The following is a 25,185-nucleotide window of genomic DNA, read 5'->3' as shown; positions in this document are numbered from 1 at the left end:
TGGCCTCCCCAAGCATCTCCTCTAGGTATTTAGATTATTATAGAGCCCTTTGCTGAGCTGTGGGAGAGGTGGGATGCTGGAGGGAATTAACTGTGGATTGGGGGATTTTCTTTTACCCAGGAAGGTGATGTAGAAAGGGGGAAAACAAAAAAAAAAAAACAACTGTCGTGGATGGCAAAATATCTTGTAGCTGGCAGATGGGAAATATTCCTTTTGGCAGACTGGACAGACCAGATGGTCTTTTTCTGCAACCATGCACTATGTAATCATAATGAGAAGTCCCCACTACCATGCCTTAAGTCATAATCTTTTCTCCTTCCCAGGCCCAGGCTGGCTGGCTGCAGCATGATTTTGGCCACCTTTCTGTCTTTAACAAATCAAAGTGGAATCACTTGGTGCACAAGTTTGTGATTGGACACCTGAAGGTAAGAACTACTTCCTGGAAATAGAACTAGTGGTATCATGGGATACAAACACAGGGCCCTTCTGGGGCTATATTGAAGAACTGTCTCGCAGAGGGCAGCCCCATAACACTATTGTCCGATTGTCTTTCCTAGATACAAGGAACAATGTCTGCCAAGTTTCAAGTTTATTTAAGATTTCATATACTGCTCAATCAGCCTTCTAGGCGGTGTACAGTGTCATAAGAAACATATTTAAAATCACAGCACATTATTAAAAACAATAATAGTTATAAAAACAAACAGGAACAAAAGGAAAAAGGGCAAGAACTACAATGATCAAGTAGAAAGCAAAACATTTAGGGGAAAAACCAAAAGGAAGGGTGGCAAAAAAATAAAATAAAACTATGTAGCCCTGAAAAGGACCTTTAGGTCTCGAAAGCATAAAGGAAAAGAAATGTTTTTAACTTTGTCTTAAAATGGTGAAGAATTGATTCTTCCCGTAAGTGGGCCGGAATATTATTCCAAAGAGATGGAGCGCTGACAGAGAAAATGGTAGACCTCATTGTGTTGATAGACTTCAGAGACGGAATAGATAGAAGATTTTTAGCAGACGATCTTAGAGTCTTAAAACAAGGGTACTTTGTTTCTGAACACAGTTTATTAGACACAATTTTAAGTGTCGAAAGAATGAGGAAATCATTCTCTGGCTTATATGTCTGATTGAAAATGTCCCTCATTGAAGCCTGACAGACTTCAAAGGCATGGCTTGTTTGACTTCAGTAAGGACACTTGAGCTTTCATGTCTTTCTGAAAACCACAAATTGCCTGAAAATGGGTGGTATATGCAGAGTAGAGGATACAGACCTTGTACTTAGCTTGTTTTTTAATGAAAGGACACAAGTTTCCAGCTTTGCCTGCAAGAATGTATGTTTTGGGAAGTCACAGAAACATATGTATACATTTCAAGTGAAAAGCATATGTATTTTGCTTTCAGGATCTGATAAAAGACATAACTACATGAAAGCCTTTTTGTGGGCTGCTGATGTCAGGGCTGTGTTCATGCTCTGCACTTGTCAGTAGGATTTGGATAAGTTTGCATGAATTCATTATGCTTTGACAGCTCTGTGTGATGAGGTTTATTGAAATCTTTTTCTTTTTACTGAACTAGTAAAGAAACACATAAGAACATAAGAAGCGCCGTCTCCGGATTAGACCTTCGGTCCATCTAGTCCGGCGATCCGCAAACGCGGAGACCCTGCCAGGTGTAATTTTTAGTCACCCATATCCTTCTATGCCTCTCGTAAGGAGATGTGCATCTAGTATGCTTTTGAATCCTAGGACGGTCGATTCTGCAATAACCTCCTCTGGGAGGGCATTCCAGGTGTCCACCACTCTCTGAGTAAAGCAGAACTTCCTGAAATTAGTCCTGAACTTGTCCCCCCTTAGCTTCATTCCGTGTCCTCTTGTCTGTGTCAAATTTGGACAATGTAAATAGTTTTTTCTGCTCTGTTTTGTCGATTCCTTTCAGTATTTTGAAGGTCTCGATCATATCCCCTCGCAGTCTCCTTTTCTCAAGGGAGAACAATCCCAGTCTCTTAAGTTGATCCTCGTATTCCAGTTTCTCCATAGCTTTGGCTAGTTTCGTTGCTCGTCTCTGCACCCTCTCCAGCAGTTTTATATCCTTCTTTAGGTTGGGAGACCAATGTTGGACGCAGGTTTCACAATATAAGTTGTTCTTAGTTTATTTGAATGTAGCTCTCCTGGAAAAGGTGTGAGCTAAATCCAAAATGAATGAATCAATCAGGGTAATGGTTGTTAGTTTTCTTGACTTTTCAGAAACAAAGATCAATAATCAGAATACAGTAAACCCTCGATTTAACGGACTGCTCAGGGGGGGAGGGGTGTCCGTTAAACGCAATTGTCCGGAAAATCTGAATGTCCTGAAAATGATGGCGATATAAGCGCATTTTTCGTTTACACTGAGTTAAGAAATACTCAGTGTAAAATACTGTAATAAAGCAAATACATATTGTAAAAGTAAAATTTATTTATAAAACATCATAAGAAAAACTAATTTACTGTATTGCAGTTGATGATGAGTCAGGTTGGGGTGTTTTTTTTCTTATTGGCCGAAAAACGTTTCTAATGTCATTTGCCTTTTGGAACATTGTTGTTTATTAATTATAATTTCTCTAAAATTGCAGAAATGAGAATAATATCGCTGCAACTCAGGGTCCGAAGTCACTCTAATAGAGCTTCTTCTGTTGTATTATTTTCGCCAGCATTTTTTATCGTTGTATATTTTCTGGCAGTGCGCATGCCCGAACTTCAATTCTTGGAAGTGCCCGGTGCCAAATATTTTGTCCGTTAAATCTGAATTCCGGATAATCGAGGGTTTACTGTATTAAAACTCAAATGGGCCGATATTTGAAGTGTGTGGCTGACATTTTTTTAAATCAGCAATCATGACAATTAAACATATTCAGGGCCAGTCACTCTATCCAGTCAGCAGTGCTGAAAACCCAGGCATGCTGCTGACTGCCGAAGTTATTCAGATAATAGCAATATTCTATATTGCTATTGGGATAACCATCCAGATTATTTAGCATAGCAGTTTTTCTTTCTTGGCCGCATCGTTGACCACCTTGACAGACGCCAGCCAGCACGGCTTCAGTAAAAGAAGATCTTGCTTGACGAACTTGCTGCACTTCTTTGAGGGAGTTAACAGGCAGATAGACAAAGGTGACCCGGTTGACATTATACATCTGGATTTTCAGAAGGCATTTGACAAGGTCCCACATGAACGACTACTTCGAAAAATTGTGAGCCATGGGATTGAGGGTGAAATACTCAAGTGGATCAAAAACTGGTTGGCGGATAGAAAACAGAGTGGGGGTAAATGGAAAATACTCAGACTGGAAAAGCGTCACCAGTGGAGTGCCGCAGAGTTCGGTGCTTGGGCCTGTGCTCTTCAACATATTTATAAACGACCTGGAAATTGGAACGACGAGCAAGGTGATTAAATTTGCAGATGATATGAGTAGTGAAGACGCAGGAGGATTGCAATGACCTGCAACAGGACATAAACATGCTCAAGAAATGGGCTGCGACATGGCAAATGAAGTTTAACGTGGATAAGTGTAAGGTGATGCACGTCAGTAACAAAAATCTTGTACACGAATACAGGATGTCTGGTGCAGTACTCGGAGAGACCCCCCAGGAAAGAGACTTGGGAGTACTGGTTGACAAGTCGATGAAGCCGTCCGTGCAATGTGCGGCGGCGGCAAAAAGGGCAAACAGAATGCTTGGAATGATTAAGAAGGGGATCACGAACAGATCAGAGAAGGTTATCATGCCGCTGTACCAGGCCATGGTGCGACTTCCACCTGGAATACTGCGTCCAGCACTGGTCGTCATACTTGAAGAAGGACATGGTACTACTCGAAAGGGTCCAGAGAAGAGCGACTAAAATGGTTAAGGGGCTGGAGGAGTTGTCGTACAGCAAGAGATTAGAGAAACTGGGCCTCTTCTCCCTTGAAAAGAGGAGACTGAGAGGAGACATGATTGAAACATTCAAGATAATGACAGGAATAGACTTAGTAGAAAAGACAGGTTGTTCACCCTCTCCAAGGTAGGGAGAACGAGAAGGCACTCTTTAAAGTTAAAATGGAATAGATTCAGTACAAACCTGTTCTTTTTCACCCAGAGAGTGGTGGGAAACTGGAATGCTCTTCCAGAGGCTGTTATAGGGGAAAATACCCTCCAGGGATTCAAGACAAAGTTAGACAAGTTTCTGCTGAACCGGAACGTACACAGATAGGGCTAGTCTCAGTTAGGGTGCTGGTCCTTTACCTAAGGGCCACCGCGGGAGCGGACTGCTGGGCACGATGGACCACTGGTCTGACCCAGCAGCAGCAATTCTTATGATCTTATGTTATCGAAATAGCGGCACTGAATATCTGGATAATTACCATGATTCCCTGAAAATAAGAGTGTCATATTAATTTTGGGCTCAAAAAACACACTAGGTCTTATTTTCGGGGTATGGACATGATCATCTCTTCCTTCCTCTCCTTCACTCCAGTTTTTCCTCTTTCCTTTCTCTCCCACACATGTGCAGCTTCTTTCCTCCCCTCCCTCCCATCCCCGTGAATCCGAACCCTTGCCCAGCTTCTATTTTTCCCTCCCTACCATCCCTTGTGCAGCAGAATGCCGCCACCCCTTGCCGCCGCGCAGCCATCCTTCCCTCCCATCTGAACCGCCGACCGCAAGCGAGCCCAAAAAACCGGTACCTCCCTCCAATTCAGCATCGGGCCGGCAGCACTCTAAACAGTGTGCTTCGGCCTTGTCTGCCAGTAAATTCCCTCTGCCGTGTCACTGATGATGTCATCAGTAATGTGGCAGAGAGAATTCCCCGGGCCTGTATAGAGTACATCAAGGCACAATTGGAGTCAGAGAAATGTATCAAAGAGATTTGACTGACTTCCTAAAAGTTTGCTACATAAATAGACCATTCTCTCCTTCTCCTCAGTAACTCAAGAAGGTAGTGAGGGTTCCTGGTTTCCTCTGCAAGCCACTGGGGTTTTTGCTCTTTGATACCTAGCTGGGTACTCCTTAACTTTATTGAACTGGCTTGAGTAGCACAGCAGTAATCTTTGTAACATCTGGGCTATAAAGCTATGGCATAGGTGTGAAGGCCCTCTCCTTGCAACTTGGATCGGAGGCTTGGGAGGATCATGACCCTAAGACAGGGTTTTAACAGTTTTTTAGTCAGGGGAGTTTCTTTCTACAACCAGTTCCTTCTTCTGATTATAGTATGTCACTCCTAGTTTCTACCTCTTTCTGGAAGAAGTCAAAATGAACTCGTCAGATATTACTCTGCCTGCCATTTCTGAGGTCAGACAAAAGGTAAAATCAAATTTGATAAGGTAACGGCAATGGGAATCTATGCAGACACCTTGATAGCTAGATTACCAGCTGCCCTACACTATCTTGAAAAAGTCCCACTGCTTCTAAATATGTAAGTTGTTCTCTGGGGCTCTGGGTACTGGAAGAGGTTTATGGTTGGTTGTCTCTTGGTTTTCTCTTATCAGGGTGCACCAGCCAGCTGGTGGAATCACCTTCATTTCCAACACCACGCCAAGCCCAACTGTGTCCGCAAAGACCCTGATGTCGGTATGCACCCCCTCTTCTTCACACTAGGGAAGAAGCTATCAGTAGAGGTGAGTGGGGCTCCTGTAAATATATACACGATGTAATAGACATCCCAAATTTCATTTGCAGAGGATTATCTAGAGAGGCAAGGCTAATGGAGCAGAATCATGGATTTGATATACCGCCTTTCTGTAGTACAGTCAAAGCGGTTTGCACGCATTATATGCAGGTACTTTCTTTATCCCTAGTGGGCTCATAATTTAAGTTTTGTACCTGGGACAATGGAGGATTAAGTGACCTGCCCAGGGTCACAAGGACCTGCTGTGGAAACCAAACTAAGTTCCCCCAGGTCCTATGTCTACTGCACTAACAATTAGCGTGCTTCTCCATTCCAGCCTGTTCTGACCTTCCCAAACAATCTGGAAAGAAATCCCCACTTAGTTTGAGGTGGGCTAAAAATGACCCACTGGATTGTTTTCCAAGCCAGCTCACTTTTAGGTATGCTTGTTTTATCTTTGGTTTGACAGCACTGCTATGGCAACATCATCATTGAAGACTCAGTGTCCACTTTTGATGACACACTGAAACTTGGATATCAAGAGCCAGACTCAGTAAATGGCACCCTGAGTTAGATGCTGTTAAGATCTATAAAGGTCGCTTAATGCTAAGCAACCTTTATAGAATAGCACTTAAGGGCAAATTCTCTATGAAGCGCCCAAAAGTTAGGCTCCGATATAGTAAAATTGGGTGCTGTTTAGTAAATCACGATGAGCGGCATCTATGTTGGAGGCATCCATTAAATAGGCCAGCTCTAGGCACAACTACAAGTTAGGCGCTCAAGCACGCTTAAGAGCAGTGATTCTGTATGAAGGCGCCTAACATATAGTCACGCCCACACCTAACGTGCATAGCGCCAATTTTTTTGAAGGCCGCCTAAATTTTTGGAGGCGCCTTCTTGCGGAATCGCGCTTTCTTGATCGGCGCCTATCTTTCAATCAGTGCTGATTAAAAAGCTTAATCGAGCGTGTTATTCTATTTGGATAGGCGTCTATGTAGTTGGGCGCCTCCGAAATAGGTACTGGTTACTGAATTTGGTCCTTAGTGTGGATTCCCATGCCCAACTCTGGGCACAAAGGCTTACACTTGCTGAGATCTGATGTAAATCCTTACATCCAACTATAAAGAAAATAATAATATAAATAGATGTTAATTTGGGGGATGGCTCTATCTATATTGTAAACCAGTACTGTATAATATTTAAGAAAATATACTTAGAGCATTTAAGGAAGAACTAAAATTTCATTTTACAGAGCAAAAATTTTAGATCTAAATGTAGGGATCTTTAAACAAGGAGAATGTGCCACAAGATGGAATATTGAGGGAGGGAGGGGGTGTTGGTCCAGGCTTCAGGGAGTAGGAGTTAGCCAGGGTCCAGGTTCCAGAGAAAGAGAGAGAGTGAAAGAATTTTAACCTCCCATATTTATAAGTTTGAGACTTGTTCTAAAACTAGAATCTATTGATGTTAAGTACCACTATCTTTTGTAAACTTTTTGAAACAATGGTGAATAAAGTGAGTGGGACATGACAGACTGGAAAATAAACGAGAGAGAAACTGTCCCTCACAGACTGGAGTTACTGTTAATTTCCAGGGTCAATCTGACAGTGGTTTCTGATTAACTATAACTATCTGTGCCAGACCTTGCAGCTGGGATTAGCTGTCCATCTTAAGCATCAGACATTAGCATATCTTAGCACCTCAGGACTGTTCCAAGGTCTTTTGTTACTTTTAATCACTGATACTTTAGATGTATTTTAGGCATTCTGAGGCTATCTGCACTGACATGCCCCAAGGTCAGATATAACTGATATGATCTCCCATAGGCCTTTGCTGACATTGGTAAGGCCAACAGAAAATGCTGACAGCTAGCAATGCAAGGATGAGCTGACAGATGTCATTTGGTTTGGCTGGACACATGTTTCCTACTTGGGTAGATCCCTGATGGGATTAAAGAGAATAATTGCCTGGGACTTTCAGTGGCTTTTGTCTCATTCCAACCTCTGATTACTTAGGTATGGTTCCTGGAGAATAGAGGTTGTTAACACTTCTTCATCTTTTATTGTTGTGCATATCTTGGAGATTAAGACTTCAATTCTATAAACTACATCTAGTTTTAGGCGTGCTTTAGACGGCCTTGTGGCACAAGTGTCAATCAGCGTTACTTAGGCGTCAGATAGACGTCTGGTATTCGTTTTCAAAAATCCACTTTTTCCTCATTTAGACGTCAGATAGACGTCCCTATGATGTTATATATAAAAATGTTTTTTTACTGATTTGTTATCATTATTTCAGGACTGTAAGCTTGAACATAATAAAACTAAAGTATACCATCATTAAAAGGATAATAAAAACATAGTATACCATGTTTAAAAGGGAGTTGATCTGGGAACATCAGTGTGCATATTGAAAAAATGTGACAAACTTACACACTAACCTTCACTCTAATCCGCTGTGCTAGACAATGAGCCATACAATAATAGCAATTCTGATTTGATTATACTACTCCTTATAGGTAGTAAATGGCAGTTAATTCTGCTAGAAGACAGAACAAGGTAGATCTCACTTTCCTGTTTTATCCTTTTTCTTCACTATTTCAGAATTGTATACTTCAACAGTATAAAAACAAAAAAAATCATAAAGTATGCCATGTTTAAAAGGAGAAGTATAATATTACTGTTTAACTGAGAAGTACTTGAACTGCAAATACCAGCATGGAAGGGGGAAGCTTTACTCCTGTGCTACTCTGAAACTTGTATAGCAATGGTATCATTAGCTCCTATAAGAAACGTAAAGCATAGGACTTTGAGCATTGTATAGGCTTCAGATAGACATGGTTTAAGCTCCAGAAAGGCTTTAGCACGATACATGCTATTTAGGTCATCCAATCAGCTTTCTCTGGGCATCCCACAGACGTTATTTGGGAGAGGTTTTCAGAAGCGATTCCTTGCTCTAAATAACACTCTCTTTCTCATGAAACATTGCTACAATGAGCTTATTCTTCAAAGCAAACAGAAAGCACATAACTTCAATTGGCCAAGCTTAAAAACGGAATAAAACACAGAACAGACCTGAATGTGGCTTCTAGATCATTGCAAATGGAGGTATGCAGCTGCACATTGATGACCTCATTGTGACATCATCAAAGTGCACCTGCAAAGTAGAATGCCACAAGTAAAAGACAGGCTGAGAGTTGAACTCACAACCTCTGGAAGATCAGTATAGTACTTTTACTCATTGAGCTACAGCACCTTCCACTCCAGTGTCTCTGACTCCCCTGTCATATCATAGCTTAGTGATCTGCTAAGATAAAAATTTGCTTAGCTATCATCTCACAGTTAGCTGAGACAAAAGACTGGTAACTCAATGGCTTAAATTATCCCAAAAGCCAGACTCTCAAGTAAGATTCAATAAATGTGACATGGATTCAAATACTGATGTTTTTATCAAATGCAAACTCAACTTTTGGAATAGATTGTTTCTATTTTTCTCTTCTTTGTTATTCTCCAGATACTTTAGTTAGATTGTGAGCCTTCGAGACAGTAAGGGAATTTCTAAGTACCTATCTTACTTTTTAATTTTAATTGTTACTGTTACTGGTTACTTTACCCTGGTTAATCAGACTCTGCATCTTCGCTGTAAATGTACAGTCTCTTCTCCTGTAAACCGCTCTGAACTGTTTTGTGGTATTGCGGTATACAAAAATAAAGTTATTATTATTATTATTATTGTTGCTAATGTTGTGCTGTTTGAGATGAAAATTAGATGTGATTGGTCTGTAGCTTGTCATTTTTATTAAAATGAATATTTTGTCAGCTGAAGGACATGAGGGAGTCAAACTCAGACCAGGCCCACACCCCAACCTTCATGCTAACCGCTGTGCTACAGAATCAGCCATAAAAGCATAGCAATTCTAATTGGATTATACTGTTCTGTTTAGGTGCAGTTTGGTGTGCTTGCGGCTCCGTAACGGAGTGCCCGAAGCATGCCAAATCGGCTGCAGTTCAGCATATCTCAAGCTGTCAGGGTAGGAAACCTCTCCCCTGACTGAAAGAAGCCACCAAGTTAAGGCACCTGGTTCATCCTCTCCACTTCTCATCTAATTTCATGTTCTCAAATATTATGCTGGTTGCAGGCTGTGAGGCAGAAGACATGCCAGCTTGATGATGTCACAGTGAGACATGCAGCTTGATGATGTCACAGTGAGACATGCAGCTTGATGATCTCAATACTGTTTGTGAGCCACCATGTAAGCAGAGTTATTCTACTATTTTGGGAGGATCAGGCTACAAACCTGAGGCCCAATGCTTCTGAACTGCATCTTAATGAGGCCAGTCCCAAGCTCAACCCCAATCACAAACCCTTTCCTGAAGCATCTGCCGAATGTACAGCTCCCTTTTAAAGGATCTCCCAAGTCAAGGATCCTTCCCCTCAAGATATCCCCCCTCCCAGAAGTGTCCTCCCACCTAAAGGCTCCTTCAGAGGTCCTATCTCTTGTTCCTGAGTCACCTACCTACCCTGTGGAAGTCCAGGCAGGATCGATCTCCAATTATTCTTACCCTTGCTTTCACCATCTTCAAAATGGCATCAGTAACTGCTACTGGTCTTGCAGTATTATATCAGGCTTCTGAATAAGGACAAACCTTTTCATATTTTTCAATCCATTATTAAAAAAAAAAATCATCTTTCACCATAGACATAGAGCAGAGTTCACAGGCTTGCTGGAAAACTGGGTTACCAGTACACAACTTTTGCAATAAACCAAGTTCTTATCTCCCCTTTGTTCTTATCTGTGGGCATAGTGTCCCTGTATGCATGCATTTCAAGGTGAACTGCTTTGTCTAACAGTTCTACTCCGGCAGAATCTCTACATATGATCTGAAGCTCTATTAGTGAGATAGGAGTTATCAGTGCTTGGCAGTCATTCTCTTCATACTGAGACATCCTTATCTGGTTTGCTTGTTGAATATTAATGTGTTCTTCTTAAGTTATGTGTTCTAATAGCATTTGCCAGAACAGATGAAACATAGGCAATCTTTAGTAGACAGGACACCTTCTGTGCTGTGCTTAAGTATCCTTCTTTGTAAGAAATGTTACTCTACTTCATTTTATATCAGTGGTCTCAAACTCGCGGCTCGCCAGATACTATTTTGAGGCCTTGGTATTTTTATCACAATCACAAAAGTAAAATAAAACAGTTTCTTGATCATATGTCTCTTTAGCTCTAACTGGAAATATTATTATTATGTCTTAGCCAAAAGGAAAGATTTATAAACTATAAAGAGTTGTCATTGCTTTAATAAGACATTAACTATTTTTTCTGACGCCCTCCAAGTACCTTGCAAAGGGTTTGAGTTGGAGACCACTGTTTTAGAAGTAGGGGAAAGTAAATACCTCATGATACGTACTGCTAATCCTTTTTTCTTCCAAGGCATTTCTGTCAATGGGGAGATAATGAGAGAATGTCTCTCTCTTTACCCAAACAGATTGCTAATTCTGTTACTCCCTTCTTTGCAGCTTGGAGGCCAGAAGAAAAAATATATGCCCTATAATCATCAGCACAAATATTTCTTCTTAAGTAAGTATCCTGGTCTGCAGCACTACCATTATTACAATTTATAATTTCTGTTTTTATTCTGTATTTTAGATATTGACTGTATGTTATTTTTCTTGTGAACTGCTTCGAACTTCTGATATAGCGGTATACAAGAAATAAGTTATTATTATTATTAAAGTGCCGCAAGGCATACATAACACTATATAGACCCATATAAGAGAGCTCATAGTGCAGGGAGAGAGGGAGAATAGAGAGAGGAAGGAAAGAGGGAGCAAAGTAGTGAGAGCTAAGGGATCAGAATGGAGGAAAGGGGGGGTAAGAAGGGAAAATTGTGTAAAGAGAGAAGATTAAGAATGAGGAAGGGAGGTTATGGGAAAGGGAAAGGAGCTGGAGATGGTGGAAAAGGTTTGAGAGACATTAGAAATGAACAGATGAAAGGAGGGAATGAGGAAACCGGGTAACAGGAAAGAAAAATAAGAAAGGGGCTGGATGACAACTAATGAGCTCGGACTGGTGAGAGAATGAGAACTGACCTCAGCCAATCACTGAGTGGTGTGGGACCAGGCAGGAAGCGCAAAGGTTGTGTTCCTGTGTCACTCTGCTACCAAATCCAGCAGGAGAGCGCGCTGGACCACCGCAACTTTTAAAAAGGTACCGGGAGGGTTGCGGGCAGCTTCTTTGGCTGTGGGTGGCTTCAGGCTGGCTGCTTCAGGCTGCGGGTGGGCTGCTTCGGGCTTGGTTTTTCCTCCTCTACGGGGGGGGGGGGGGTGCATCTTATGGACGGGTGTGTCTTGTAGAACGAAAAATACGGTAATTATCCCATGATCAGTCTTCTTTTGTGAACATGTTTATAATAAACTTGAATAGAGGTATGTTTGAGTAAAACATATTTTAAAAATGGACTTCATCAAAATGCTTCCCTAGTTGTATTCAATGTAAAATGTCACACTCGACATCATAAAAACATAAGAATAGCCATTCTTGATCAGACCAAGGGAGCGCCGATGCAAGCAGAGGCTCTAGGGGTGTCAAAGTCGGTCCTCGAGGGCCACGATCCAGTCAGATTTTCAGGATTTCCCCAATGAATATGCATACCAACACTACAAAGCAGGGTACAATTAACTAAATTCTATCTCAAAAAGTATTTATACAATGAATATGCATGAGATCTATTTGCATGCCCTACTTTCACTGTATGCTAATAGATCTCATGCATATTCATTGGGGGAATCCTGAAAACCCGGCTGGATTGCGGCCCTCGAAGTCCGCCTTTGACACCTGTGAGTTGGAAGTGAAGGTGCGTGAGGAGGAGGAGAGGTGCTGGCACCCCCATCAAGATGGCGCCCCTAACTAAGGGGACAACTGGAGGAAAGAAAGTGACGCTAAAGAAGTGGTAATGTCCACAGAAATGAGAGCAAAGCTACAGGGATGAAGTGGTTAAGACCTTTGTACCTCTTTTTATTGCTGTAGTTGGACCACCAGCTCTTCTGCCTGTTTACTTCCAGTGGTACATCTTCTACTTTGCAATCCAGCGCAAGCAGTGGGTGGTAAGTATGCTAAACATTACCCAGAAGTCACTGCGTTCGAGAAGCAACAGAAAACGATGACTTAATGTGGCTGGTATAACTTGAGCACTAAAGACATGACTAGAGCGATATATAAATACAAGGGTTTGATACCACTTTTTGCCATCAAACATGTCACAATTTACAGGGCTCTTGTCGGACAACTTTCTGTAAAATAAACCAGTCTGGTTGGAGAGCAGTTGATGCCATAACACTGAGTACTGTAGGTTATTCCAAAGTCACTGTGATGAAAGTGTGGCACAGCAAAAATTCATCAAAATGTTTGTGGCATTTGTGGAAACATTGAACCAGTTGTCCCTTTGAGTCTTCAGCTGGTAGACTGTAGTATGGTGATATCACAATGGGAGTTGTGTGGTTCACTTTATGACCTGAACTACCCTTTATTAGATGTAGTTACTAAGAGACAATAAATCTCCTAAATGACAGGCCTCAGTGCCCCAATTTATTTACATCTGTGATGGAGGAGAATGGAGAAAGGAGAACCAGAGGTGAAGAGATGCCGCGTGGGGATAGGGAGAGGAGTCACAAATGGATGCATGAGAGATAGGGAGGGTGCAAGAATCAGAATCGGCAAGAATGGAGATATGGGGTGAAAAGGAGAGGAGGAAAAGATGAGCAAAAGAGACAAGAAGGGAAAGAGGTGGGACAAGAGATTGAGATAAGGGATAGAAAATAAGATAAAACTATGAACTACAAGCTTGAATGTAGGAAAATGACCAGTGTAAATAAACCTAAGGGAGAAAGAAAATCCAACGTAGTCTGCAGTAAACAACAGCAACCAGAAAACAACAAACAGACTGCAGACAATGTACAAGATGCAGGCGTTATTAGTAAATGCAGTAACATATACAACCTTATAGCCAACCAAGGGACCCGACACGGTCCGTGTTTCGGATGACACGCCTTCCTCAGGGGTCCATGGTGGTTAAGGTATAAAGCAAACTGCGTAAAAGATAACAAACACACGCCAATCACGATCAAATGGGGTCAAGCAAGTCTTACACAATGGTAAAGACTTGCTTGACCCCATTTGATCGTGATTGGCGTGTTTGTTATCTTTTACGCAGTTTGCTTTATACCTTAACCACCATGGACCCCTGAGGAAGGCGTGTCATCCGAAACACGGACCGTGTCGGGTCCCTTGGTTGGCTATAAGGTTGTATATGTTACTGCATTTACTAATAAACAACACCTGCATCTTGTACATTGTCTGCAGTCTGTTTGTTGTTTTCCAGTGTAAATAAACCAAAATAATTCACCACGCAGAGGACTTAAAGGCAGAAGGTAGTTTAAATCTTTTTAATTGAGCATAAAAAATGGAGAAAAAAACTCAGTGTCTTTTTAAGTCCTCTGCGTCAGTGAATTATATTTTGAATGGTTTATGTAAATTGGTATATAAAATAAGATGAATTTGAAGACTCCTTTTACTAAGGCGCGCTGGCGTTTTTAGCGTGCGCAAACCCCTGTGGCCCACTGTAACTCCAAAACCAGTGTTTAATAGCACACTCAGTGGATAGCCCACAAAATAACACCCCGACGTGTGGCCCGGACTGGAGCCACCCTGCAGGACCGGATTTCAGACAGGAACCCAAGAGAAAAGAAAACCAGAAAGCAAAAGTCAGCACAATTACTTTTCAATATCAAAATAATATCAGCTTTTATTTCTTTTTATCCTCTAGGTAAGTAGACTTTCAAAAATGGATGCCAAACTTATCAGAATGTTCTTTATAAAAAAACACACCAAAAAAAAGTAGCAAACCACAACCAGCCAAAAATAACAGTCCCAAATAAAGTCATTAACTTGCTCAGCAATGTTTCTTTTCAGTTGTGGCAGAGGGTTTGATTGTTCCCCCTTCCAGTCCTAGGGTTGTCTGCTCCCAAGCAGACAGTTTCAAAAACCCAAATCAAGAATAGTTCATAGCATACATTCAGCACAAGTGCCTTAAAAGTCCTCACAAGCCTCTGGCCAGTTCCATTCACTGCCAGGTCAGGAGAGTGCTAGGTTTTGCCAAAACAAAGTCCTTAAATAGACTTTCAAAAATTCCCACCCAGGATGTATGCAAAAACCTCTCCCCAAAATACAATCACTCCTTAGCTTGTATTCAAAAAAATAGTCTCTCAAACAGTTCATAAGCACAAACAACATTCACTGTTTGAAGGTGGAAGTCAAGTTCACCTGCATAGGCTCAACAATCACAGGAGCAAACTCTGTCAGGCTTTCTTCCAATTCCATGTCCTGTTCTTCTGGAAAATTTAATTCCTCAGCCTGGCCAGCCTCTATCACCTCCATAGGAATAGGCTTGTTGCACCTGCTTGGCTCCCTGGGCTCTCTAGGGAAAAAGGGCTTAAAGCTTCTCCCTAGCTGGCTTCCTTTCCTGTTCTCTGCACCAGGTTTAAATATCTTGGGGCGACGCCCTGCAGTGTCAGCCCTGGCAGTGTTCCAAGGGCCTCTTGAGCTCCCCCGGTGGTCAATGTAATTATCAAGCTCAGAAACTACCTGTCCCTTCCCAATTCCTCTCCGGGATTTCTTTTCTCCTCCATTTTCTTTTGTCCTAACTGGGACCTGGGCAGGGAGGATACCTGGCTGGTCACACCCCGCACTACACGGAAAATACTAACGCAAGCTGTATGGAGGTGTCAGCGTCTAGCGCACGCGCTAAACCCTCTAGCGCACCTTAGTAAAAGGAGCCCTGAGAGGCTAAACAGAAATTTTGTGGGGTTTGCTTAGTATTTGTTAAGTTAGTTGGGGTGGAGCTAGGGTGGGATTGGGGGCGGGGCTAGGGTGGGGTTGGGGTGGAGCTAGGGTGGGATTGGGGCGGGGCTGGGATCAGGGGCGGGACTGACAATTAATAGATGTGCTCTTTTGATGAAAAAAATTAATGGTCACATTAGCCATATATCAAAATGAGTTTGCTCTTCTTCTCTGTGAAAGGACCTGGCCTGGATGCTGACCTTCTACTTTCGGCTCTATTTCACATATGTGCCCTTCCTAGGACTCCAAGGTTTTTTGGGACTCTTTCTGTTGGTCAGGTAAGGCTGGCACTGACACAACTCTCGCATCCTTCCTGTTACCTGGGATTCTATAGGTCCCCTCCAAGTGCATCTTGGTCAATGGCTGTATTTGTGACCTGAGTGAAAAGGTACCGAAAGAGGAGACACAAATAACAGAAATAAAGGCTACAAAAGTCTGGAAAGAGAAATTTGGGCAACTTTCACTTTTGTGTACTATACAAGGGGGGGTCCTGAAAAGTTCTCGGCCCAACCAAGAAGAGACTGACGCAGATATGGTTCAATCGATGATCTGAAACAATGTCAAAACGTCGAATTTCATTTCTGCAAATTGACCCACGATAACGCTCTTTTCAGCTACCGTGGCAAAATAAGGCTCAGAATTGTGGGCTGGGAACTTTTACGCACCCCCTCGTAGTGTAGGTAGAAAGGGTCTATGCAGAGATATATTTCCCGATATTCGGCGCTATTTAACTGGCTAGGAATCGCTCCTGGCGGGTTAAATAGCATTTAGCTGGCGAAACGCTATTATTCAACACAAGATGGCTGCTGAATATTAGCACTTAGCAGCTAACCCAGTCACCAGCTATTTGTGCGACATAGCTGATTACTGTCAATATTCGTTGAATAGCCAGATAGAGGTGGAGGCGTGGCTTAGTGGTGGAGTGGAGGTGTGGCCTGCTGGTTAGAATGGCTGCCTCACCACCCTGAGGCTGTGAGCTCTACCCAGCCTGCTCCTCTTTGCGATCTGGGCAAGTCACTTAATACTGCCCCAGGTACCACAGTTAGATTGTGAGGCTGCCAGGACAGATAGGGAAAATACTTCAGAGTACCTGATTGTTGGTCAATATACAATACTCCCCCGATATTCGCGGGGGTGAATGTCGAAAAACCACAAATACGCTACGGTTTGTTAGCAGCTAAAAATAGTCCAGAAATTAATTGCTGGTCACTGGATACAAACTGGCATTGAATTTCCAGATTCATCGAGTCAGCCTTGCTAACTCTTGCGATATGAGTATCAGCCTCATAGATGCTATGTTTGCTATTTTTAAAGTGCATTTTTCTGAAAAGCATACTTTTATTTATTGATAAATATTTCTCATTTTTAAAAGACATCATTTGTCTATACCCGAGGCTGAATTTTGTAGGATTATGCAGTTCACATCCACTTTTGGTACCTTTTCATTCGGCGGATCAAATTTCTTCTCTTTTTTTTGCATCCTCCTTTCTTCTGGTTATTCTGTATCTGTTATTCCACTGCACAAATTCTTGCAACGTAATTGATACATGTGCGTGTGTGTTTCACTGGGCAGATTCCTGGAGAGTAACTGGTTTGTGTGGGTTACGCAAATGAACCATATTCCGATGAATGTTTACTATGACCAGAACAAGGACTGGGTGTCTGCACAGGTACTGGGGGGCTATTTTGTTACTCAGTGTTGTTTCTCAGGGTGGTGTTGCAAAGGGTATTTGTGCGCTGTGACTCAGGTGAAGAAGGACCACTGCCTGGATGAGTGACAAACCTATGCTGTTTATTAGAGGGGACTCTCTACTACTTCTCACAGTTCACGTTTATTTGATACGCCGCTCATCAAAAAAAGATATCTAAGCGATTGATTGATTTATGTTGATTTATTTTCTGTCTGCTTCAGAAAACTCAGAATGGGTAACACGGTAACATATATGATAACAAACGGGGTACAGAAGACTAACCCCCTCTTCTACGAAACCACGCTAGTGGTTTTCAGCGCAGAGAGAGCACAAAGAGCCGCACTGAATGGCCTGCACTGCCACCGACGCTCATTGAGTTCCTTTGAGCGTCGGGAGCAGCGCGGCTCTCCGCGCACGCAGTTTCATGGAAGAGGGGGGTAAGACAATATTGCTACAGTGAAATGCATTTAGTTCAATTGTTCTGGATTAGCAGACTCGTGAAGCAAGCACATGGAGAGGGTCAGTTGAACATACAGAATGTGAGGAAGTTACAATCTGTGTGCTAGTTTATCCCGAAGTCTCAGGCGAAGAGGTTTATGTTTATTAAAAAATGTGTTATACTGATTATTCATTATAATACCTTATTAATGGCCCTCACACATCCTTAAATTTATTAAAATATCCATTTATGATATATATTATATTTGAATATAAGTTTTGGGAGGGTGGGGTGGGATATAATCTTTTTCTTGAGAGATTGTAGAGTTTCAAGATGATGGTTTTATTGTACACTTGTTGAAAGATTTAAAATGAATAAAGATTTATTAAAAAAAAAAAAAAAAAGTGTTATAAGAACATAAGAACATAAGCAGTGCCTCCGCCGGGTCAGACCACAGGTCCATCCCGCCCAGCAGTCCGCTCCCGCGGCGGCCCAAAACAGGTCAAGACCTGTCTGAATCATCAGAAGGGGCTCCCTTGCCACCTTGGTTTCCCATTTAAGTCCTGCCTTCCTATCGAAGTCCTAGCCCTCCGGTCTTGCACATGCACGACCAGGTTAGTTTATACTCATTACCTGATTTACTTCCTATACTTGTGTTATTACCCAGCTCCTAATCATAGTTCTAGGCAGTTGTCCAGTGATTAGTGCTACAGCCTCGGCACCCTGAGGTAGTGGGTTCAAATCCCGCACTGCTCCTTGTGACCCTGGGCACTTCACTTAATCCCCATTGCCCCTGGTACATTAGATAGAGCGGGAGCCCACTGGGACAGTTAGGGAAAAATGCTTGAGTGCCCAAATAATTTGTAATCTGCATAGAATTGTAGGATATGTTTTTTAAAACATCAAATAAAAAAAAAAAGGAAAACATAAAAATTGTACAAATACAATATTGATTCAAAAATATTGTGTGATCGTGGCACTGAGGTACCCCCCCCCCTCTTCAAACTCAGCAAGCACCCAAAAAGAGGGAGAAAAAGCCTCAGACTAATGTAGCAGTATAGAACCAAAAGGTACAAATCAAAACTGCTTTTGATACTTTCACTGGCCAAAAAACTCCCTCACAGAACAGCTCAGGTTTAGAAAAGGGCAAAGTCACCTGGAGGCACGTTCAAGGACTTGGCTGACAAAAGACGACTTGAGCTCCAATCTTCCCAACAAGTGACCTTGTTTCATCAATATTTGGCTCTTCAGGGGAACAAACAATACAGCCTTGAAAAGTGGGGCTGGTCTCAGCGTGGCTGCATTTTTCAAGGCTGTTTTGTTTGTCCAGTGTAATATCAAGAGGAAGTCTGTTCAAAGCGATGCTTCTGGAAGAAAAGGGAGGTGCTTCTGATCGTCTTTGAGGTTGTTTTGAAGAGGGGAGGAGATTATTACTTTTGTAAATTGAGGTAACACTGCTGTTCTTTGTGGGGAATGTTAAAAGTCCTCTTAGGAAAGGGGTGACTACTATTTCTGTATGTGTGGGTAGTTGGGGGGACCTCTTCTTGGAGAACAGAATCTGCAGCTCTTTGAATTTGGGACTACGTTCCTGTTGCTTCTTGGGGTGTTGGGGTGAGCATACTGTTCACGGGTCTCTTCCTGATCTACTTTCTCTTCCTTGTGCAGCTCCAAGCGACCTGCAATGTTCACCAGTCTTTGTTCAATGACTGGTTCAGTGGGCACCTCAACTTCCAAATTGAACACCAGTGAGTATAGTGGAGACTTCCCGAGAACTCACGTTTCTGAGGAGGGGTGGGATTAGCTTTATTGATGGAGAAGTACAATGAGGTGAGGTAGTTCTTATTCATAGCCTTCGGTGTTAAAGCTGTGCTGATCTTAATGTGGATTGAAAACTAACACAGTTTTATTTTATCTTATTTTATTTTCTTTTATTCTGCTGGCAAGCTATTGAAGTGGTATACATTCAGCCACAGTAGGTATTTTTCTGCTCCTGGAGGGCTCACATTATAGGTTTGTATAGGGTTGCCAGATTTTACAATTGTAAAATCCGGACACTCTAGACCCGCCCCCCAGGCCCACCCATCTCCATCCCAGTCCTGCCCTAGCTCTGCCCCCGACTGCCTGCTTTGGTCAGGCAGGATGCAATCCGCGCATGCGTGGATACCACGCGATGATGTCACGCGGATTGCCTCTTGCACGATGCGATTGAGAGGAGGCTTTTCAAAACCCGGACAAGGTACAGGGTTTTGAAAAGCTGTCTATATCCTATACTCGAACTATATAAAGAGGATGGCTCAGACTTCTGGCATTAGCCATGACCACAATGGCGTTAGGTGGACTAAAGCATTTCAAGATAATGTGTAATTTGTAAACTGCATAGCCAATATGCGGTATATAAAGTTTTAAATAAATAAGGCGCCTACGAAGGCATGATTCTGACACCTTGAAACTTAGTTTAAAATGTTGTTTAAACAGCACTTTTTTTTTTTTTTTACTGAGGTTGGATGCCTAAAAAAAATCGGCAGCAGTTAGATAATCTGGGCCCTAGTGGTTAGGTTACTAACACTACTACTATTTATTATTTCTATAGCGCTGAAAGGCATACACAGGGCTTCACATTCTAACACACAATAGACGGTCCCTGCTCAGAAGAGCTTACAATCTAATTTAGACAGGACATTTCAGGGTTGGGGAGATTATAGTGGGTCTAGGTATCTGACAGCAGTGAGTGGGAGTTAAGAGTTGAAAGCAGTTTCAAAAAAGTGGGCCTTTAGCTTGGATTTGAACACAATGTATTGATTCAGGGAACCTGTTCCAGGCACACGGCGCTGCAAGAAAGAAGGGACAGAGTCTGGAGTTGGCAATGGAAGAGAAGGGTACAGATAGGAGGGGCTTACCCGCCAAGCGGAGATTAGGGCTGCAGTATCAGCACTCTGAGGCTGCAGGTTCAAACCCAGCGCTGCTCCTTATGACCCATGGCAAGTCACTTAACACGCCAATTACCCCAGATACATTAGCCAGATTGTGAGCCTGCTGGGACAGATAGGGAAAATGCAGGAATACCTGAATGTAAACTGCGAAGGCTATAAGTGGTCTATGGCCTAATGAACTGGTGCCTACAGGATGCGCTCTTATGCATCCTTTGTAGAATAAGAACATAAGAATAGCCGTACTGGATCAGACCAATATCCCAGCCCAGTATCCCATCTTGGAGGCCAATCCAAGTCACAAGTACCTGGCAAAAACCCAAATAGCAACATTCCAGAGCTGAGATTGTGATGTCATAATGCCTCATTCCACCAATGCCTAAGAGCCAACTTCATCAGTGATGTCACAATGGCTTGACTGTCCTATGCTTGTCTAACATAAGAATAGCTTTACTAGATCAGACCAATGGTCCATCTAGCCCAGTATGCTGTCTTCACGGAGGCCAATCCAAGTCACAAGTACCTGGCAAAAACCCAAATAGTAGCAGCATTCCATGCTACGGATGCAGGGCAAGCAATGGCTTCTCCCATGTCTATCTCAACACCAGTTTATGAATTTTTCCTCCAGGAACTTGTCCAAACCTTTTTTTAAAACCAGCTTGATTAGCTATTTTCTGAGCTTAACTAGCTTAACTATTCTCTGAGTGAAAAATATTTCCGCCTATCCTAACAAACCACATACGTGGGTGGTTAGTGACTGAATCATCTCCTTATCTAGGGTTACCAGATTTTACTTTAGGAAAATCAGGACCCCCCCCCAGAGCCGCCCAGTCCCTGCCTGATGCGATTTCAAGGAAGCTTTTCAAAACCCTGACAAAGTGATGGGCGTGTCCAGGGAAATCCGGACATCTGGTAGCCTATCCTTATCCCCATAGCTGAGCAGAACTCCCTGGCTCTGCCCCCACGCCACACGGTTACCGCTGAAGAAGTCACAGGAAATTTCTAGAGGCACTCTCCATCTAATGGCGTTGATGGGATGGGAGACGTTTCCATGTGACCTCCGTCGCTCTACAGATAAATCCTTTTAAGTTTCAAGTTTCTTTATTTTTGATATACCGTCTATCAAAATATATGTCTAGACGGTATAAAAGATTATAGGAAACAATTAAAATAAGTAAATCAAAACAATAATTTATCAAATATTACAAATTCAGATTAACATACATGAAGCGGAAGGAAAGTAGGGGATGGAGAGGTTAATTAAAATACATCGAAGTAAAATTAATAAAAAAGGACGGTAAATGAGGGGTGGTAAAGAAATTAGGAAGGGAATCACTTCAATTGCGCTCTGTTCTAGGATGACACTGCTGGATTGGATTGATTATCTGCATAATGTCCTTCTCTCCTCAGCTTGTTTCCCACAATGCCTAGGCACAATTACAAGAAGGTGGCTCCTCTAGTAAAGTCCTTGTGCGCCAAGTATGGCATTGAATACCAGTCCAAACCACTGCTGACTGCCTTTGCTGACATTGTAAAGTAAGTATGTTGTGCAGCTAATCAGACTAGAAGGACTTTTCTCTCATACAGTGGCATAGTAAGAGGGCGCAGTCCACCTCGGGCGGTGGGCGCCATCTTGGTGGGGGCGCAGGTTCCCGTCCTTCTTTCCGCCCCCTGCTCCTTCCTGACCTCCCCCCCCCATGCGTACGCCCCTTCCCATGCACCTCTTTAATTTTCCCGGTGCGAGAAGTATAACGAACTTGCCGGCCACGTCGGTGTCAGCTCTCTCTGATGTCGCGCCTAGGATGTGACTTCAGAGGGAAAGCCGGCAAGACGCAGGCAGTGAGTTTGTGATGCTGGGAAAATTAAAGAGGTGTGGGGGAAGGGAAGGGCGGGTCGGGAAGGAACCGGGAGTGGGGGAGGGGCGCCGGCACCCCAGGTGCCACTCACCCTGGCGACGCCACTGCTCTCATATGCCTCTTTCTTCCCACATTCCCCTTCTTTTCCTACTCTTCCTTTCAAGTACTTTCATTCATTTTGTTTTATTATTTCAGCTCTTTTCTTTCTCATCTCTGCCTCTGCACTTATTATTCATTGATAGCTATGTTTTCTTCTTGTTAAGAAAGACTGTCTGGTAGCATTACTCTGCCTGTATGCGTGCGTATTCGTGATCAGTCCTTCATGCCTGGATGAATTTTGGTGAAATGCTGTCTAAGATACGTTTGTGTGGACGGATTGATTACAGACAGGCAAAAATGCAGAGTGTCTGCGATAGAGTTTAGGGAGTGAGCCCTTCTTACCAGCTAAGGCAGGGGTGTCAAAGTCTCTCCTCGAGTCCCCAATGAATATGCATGAGATCTATTAGCATACAATGGAAGCAGTGCATGCAAATAGATCTCATGCATATTCATTGGGAAAATCCTGAAAACCCAACTGGATCGAGGAGGGACTTCGACACCCCTGAGCTAAGGAAAGGATTCGGATGACTCGTACAGCTCATCCTGTCAGCCTCTGAAAAAACAGAGGAGAATAGAGCCCACGAGAAGCAAAATCCAACCAGCAGAACACATAAATATAACAGAAACAAACCACAGCAGTATAGTAAAATGGCCTAATGTGGCTACGTTTCCACTTACGCCTGCATCAGGGGCATATAATGTAATCTAGAATATACATAATAGGGCCTTTTTACACTAGAATGTGCAATTAAGGGGTTTTAACAAGGGGTTGTACCACACAATAACTGCACTTTATGAGGGCTTCTACATTTTCTTAGGAAGGTTGTGCGTTAATGTTACCAATAGCATGTGGGAGCAGCCTAGATCTATCACAGAAGCCCTTTCTGCCTCCTGTTTACAAAGGAGTGCTGAAAAGTTCTCAGCCCAACCAAGAAGAGAATGACATGGATACGGTTCTCTCAATGATCCGAAACAATGTCAAAACATAGACTTTCGTTTCTGCACATTGGCACTTCACGAAATGTGATGACACTCTTTTCAGCTACAGTGGCAAAATAGCACTCAGAACTGAGGAAGGCGGTTGGTTGGGCTGAAAACGTTTCAGCAGCCCCCTTGAAGCAGGTGCTAAGTGCTCCCGTTAACTCTGCATTATCCAGTTAACACATGGTACGTATAACGTGCTTCCACACTCACTCTCTGCCCACACCATGCCCCCTTAGAGAAAAATGAAGAAAACTTCAATTACACGCAATGTAAAATGCGGCAACAGCCAAACTACCTCAGAACTAACTTAAAACTAAAATCAAAATGCTTGAACACATTTATGAAGTAGCCTGTTACCACACATTAACTTGCATTAAGGATTTCAGTATAAAAAAAACATACCACATGGCATGTACAGCTGAGGTAGCAATTTCCATGCAGCAACGCAGCCCATTCAGTTCCTATGGGCTGCGTTGCATTTGCTGTGCCAGAACTCACAATCCCAGCTTTGTAAAAGGGGCCCAAAATGTATGTATTAAAACATAACTAGGTTGATTGACACAAATAAATATGCAAATTAATTCATAAATAACCAAATTCAGTGTATATTGGCAGAGCCCATCCTGCTCTCTCCTCCTTGTAAGTGAATTGTATCTGTGCTGACACCATGAGCGTTACCAGGCCTTGTGGTTGGCGCTTGTCTATCAGAATTCATCCATTGTGAGGTTGACGCTGTCAGCCAACCTCTCTGTTCTGAAGTTTCTCATAGTTCCAGTTTGCACAGACACACTTCAGTCGCATTAAGGTGAAGGGAAAAGGGTGGAATTGGAGGTGGAGCAGAAAGGTTCAAGGTTCTAGACGGGGCAGCAAGAGACTGGGGTAGATGGGGTGGGGTAGGATGGTTTGGGGAAAGCTCAACCAAGGAAGGAAGCAAGGTGGTTGGTGGAACCCATCCTGCCAACTGCCAAAGACAAGAGGAAAATTGTGCTGGAGCAATAGATTAGACTGGAGATCAACGCGGGCGCAGAAGGATTTGGAGGTGAGGGGGAGGATTAGAGGAAGGGAATGCATGTCTTTTTCTTACGCAGTTTCTGTGTCTTCCTCCAGTTTGTTTTATCTGAAAATCCAAATGTTGCCCCTCTGGTTACTGAAAAGTCTCTGGATTTGATTTTTATCCCTCTATAGTTCCTTAAAGGAGTCTGGAGAGCTTTGGTTGGACGCTTACCTCCATAAGTAAGAATGAGAGAGAAGATTCTATCAGCAACCTTCAATGGACAATCTCTGCAGTACTTACCCCAAAGAAAGGGATCTCTACTAGGGACTTGTAAGGACATTTCTTATGCACATGGGTTCTTACGGAACACTATTGGAAGTCAGCATCTAGGCCCTTAAATGTAGGTATGCACATTCACAGCCAGAGGAACGAAGCAGGACGTGTAGAAGCACGAGGTTCTCGTGCAATGTTTATTCTCAGTTCTCAAAAGTGAATAAAAGGTATTGCATAGACTCTCGACACGACTGTACTTTAGCCTTCATCAGGAGTTACTTGAACTTTCTAATCTTTACACAAGAAACGGACAGAAAAAACATGTCTGAAACAGCGCCAGGAAAACTCAAACAAATGCTCACTGCTCCGACCTATGGCTGGCATAAATGGAAGCACCGTAACATACTCAAATTA

General features: G+C 42.7%; 1 protein-coding gene across 2 annotated transcripts in view; it reads left to right on the top strand.

Moving 5' to 3' along the window:
* FADS1 (fatty acid desaturase 1) overlaps positions 1–25,015 on the top strand; it is a 36,641-nt gene extending 11,626 nt beyond the window's left edge. For both annotated transcript variants that reach the window (XM_033928425.1, XM_033928427.1), the window contains exons 4-12: positions 324–425; positions 5,498–5,626; positions 11,131–11,191; positions 12,641–12,717; positions 15,689–15,786; positions 17,082–17,178; positions 19,304–19,383; positions 21,976–22,101; positions 24,690–25,015. In XM_033928425.1, the coding sequence (XP_033784316.1) occupies positions 324–425; positions 5,498–5,626; positions 11,131–11,191; positions 12,641–12,717; positions 15,689–15,786; positions 17,082–17,178; positions 19,304–19,383; positions 21,976–22,101; positions 24,690–24,741 (822 nt within the window). In that variant the 3' untranslated portion in view covers positions 24,742–25,015. The remainder of the gene's footprint in view (positions 1–323; positions 426–5,497; positions 5,627–11,130; positions 11,192–12,640; positions 12,718–15,688; positions 15,787–17,081; positions 17,179–19,303; positions 19,384–21,975; positions 22,102–24,689) is intronic.
* Positions 25,016–25,185: the final 170 nt, after the last annotated feature.

The sequence above is a fragment of the Geotrypetes seraphini genome, chromosome 19 (assembly GCF_902459505.1).
Source record: "Geotrypetes seraphini chromosome 19, aGeoSer1.1, whole genome shotgun sequence".
NCBI classification, from domain to species: domain Eukaryota; kingdom Metazoa; phylum Chordata; class Amphibia; order Gymnophiona; family Dermophiidae; genus Geotrypetes; species Geotrypetes seraphini.
Note: the sequence above shows the minus strand (reverse complement) of the source record. Positions and strands in the feature narration are given on the sequence as shown.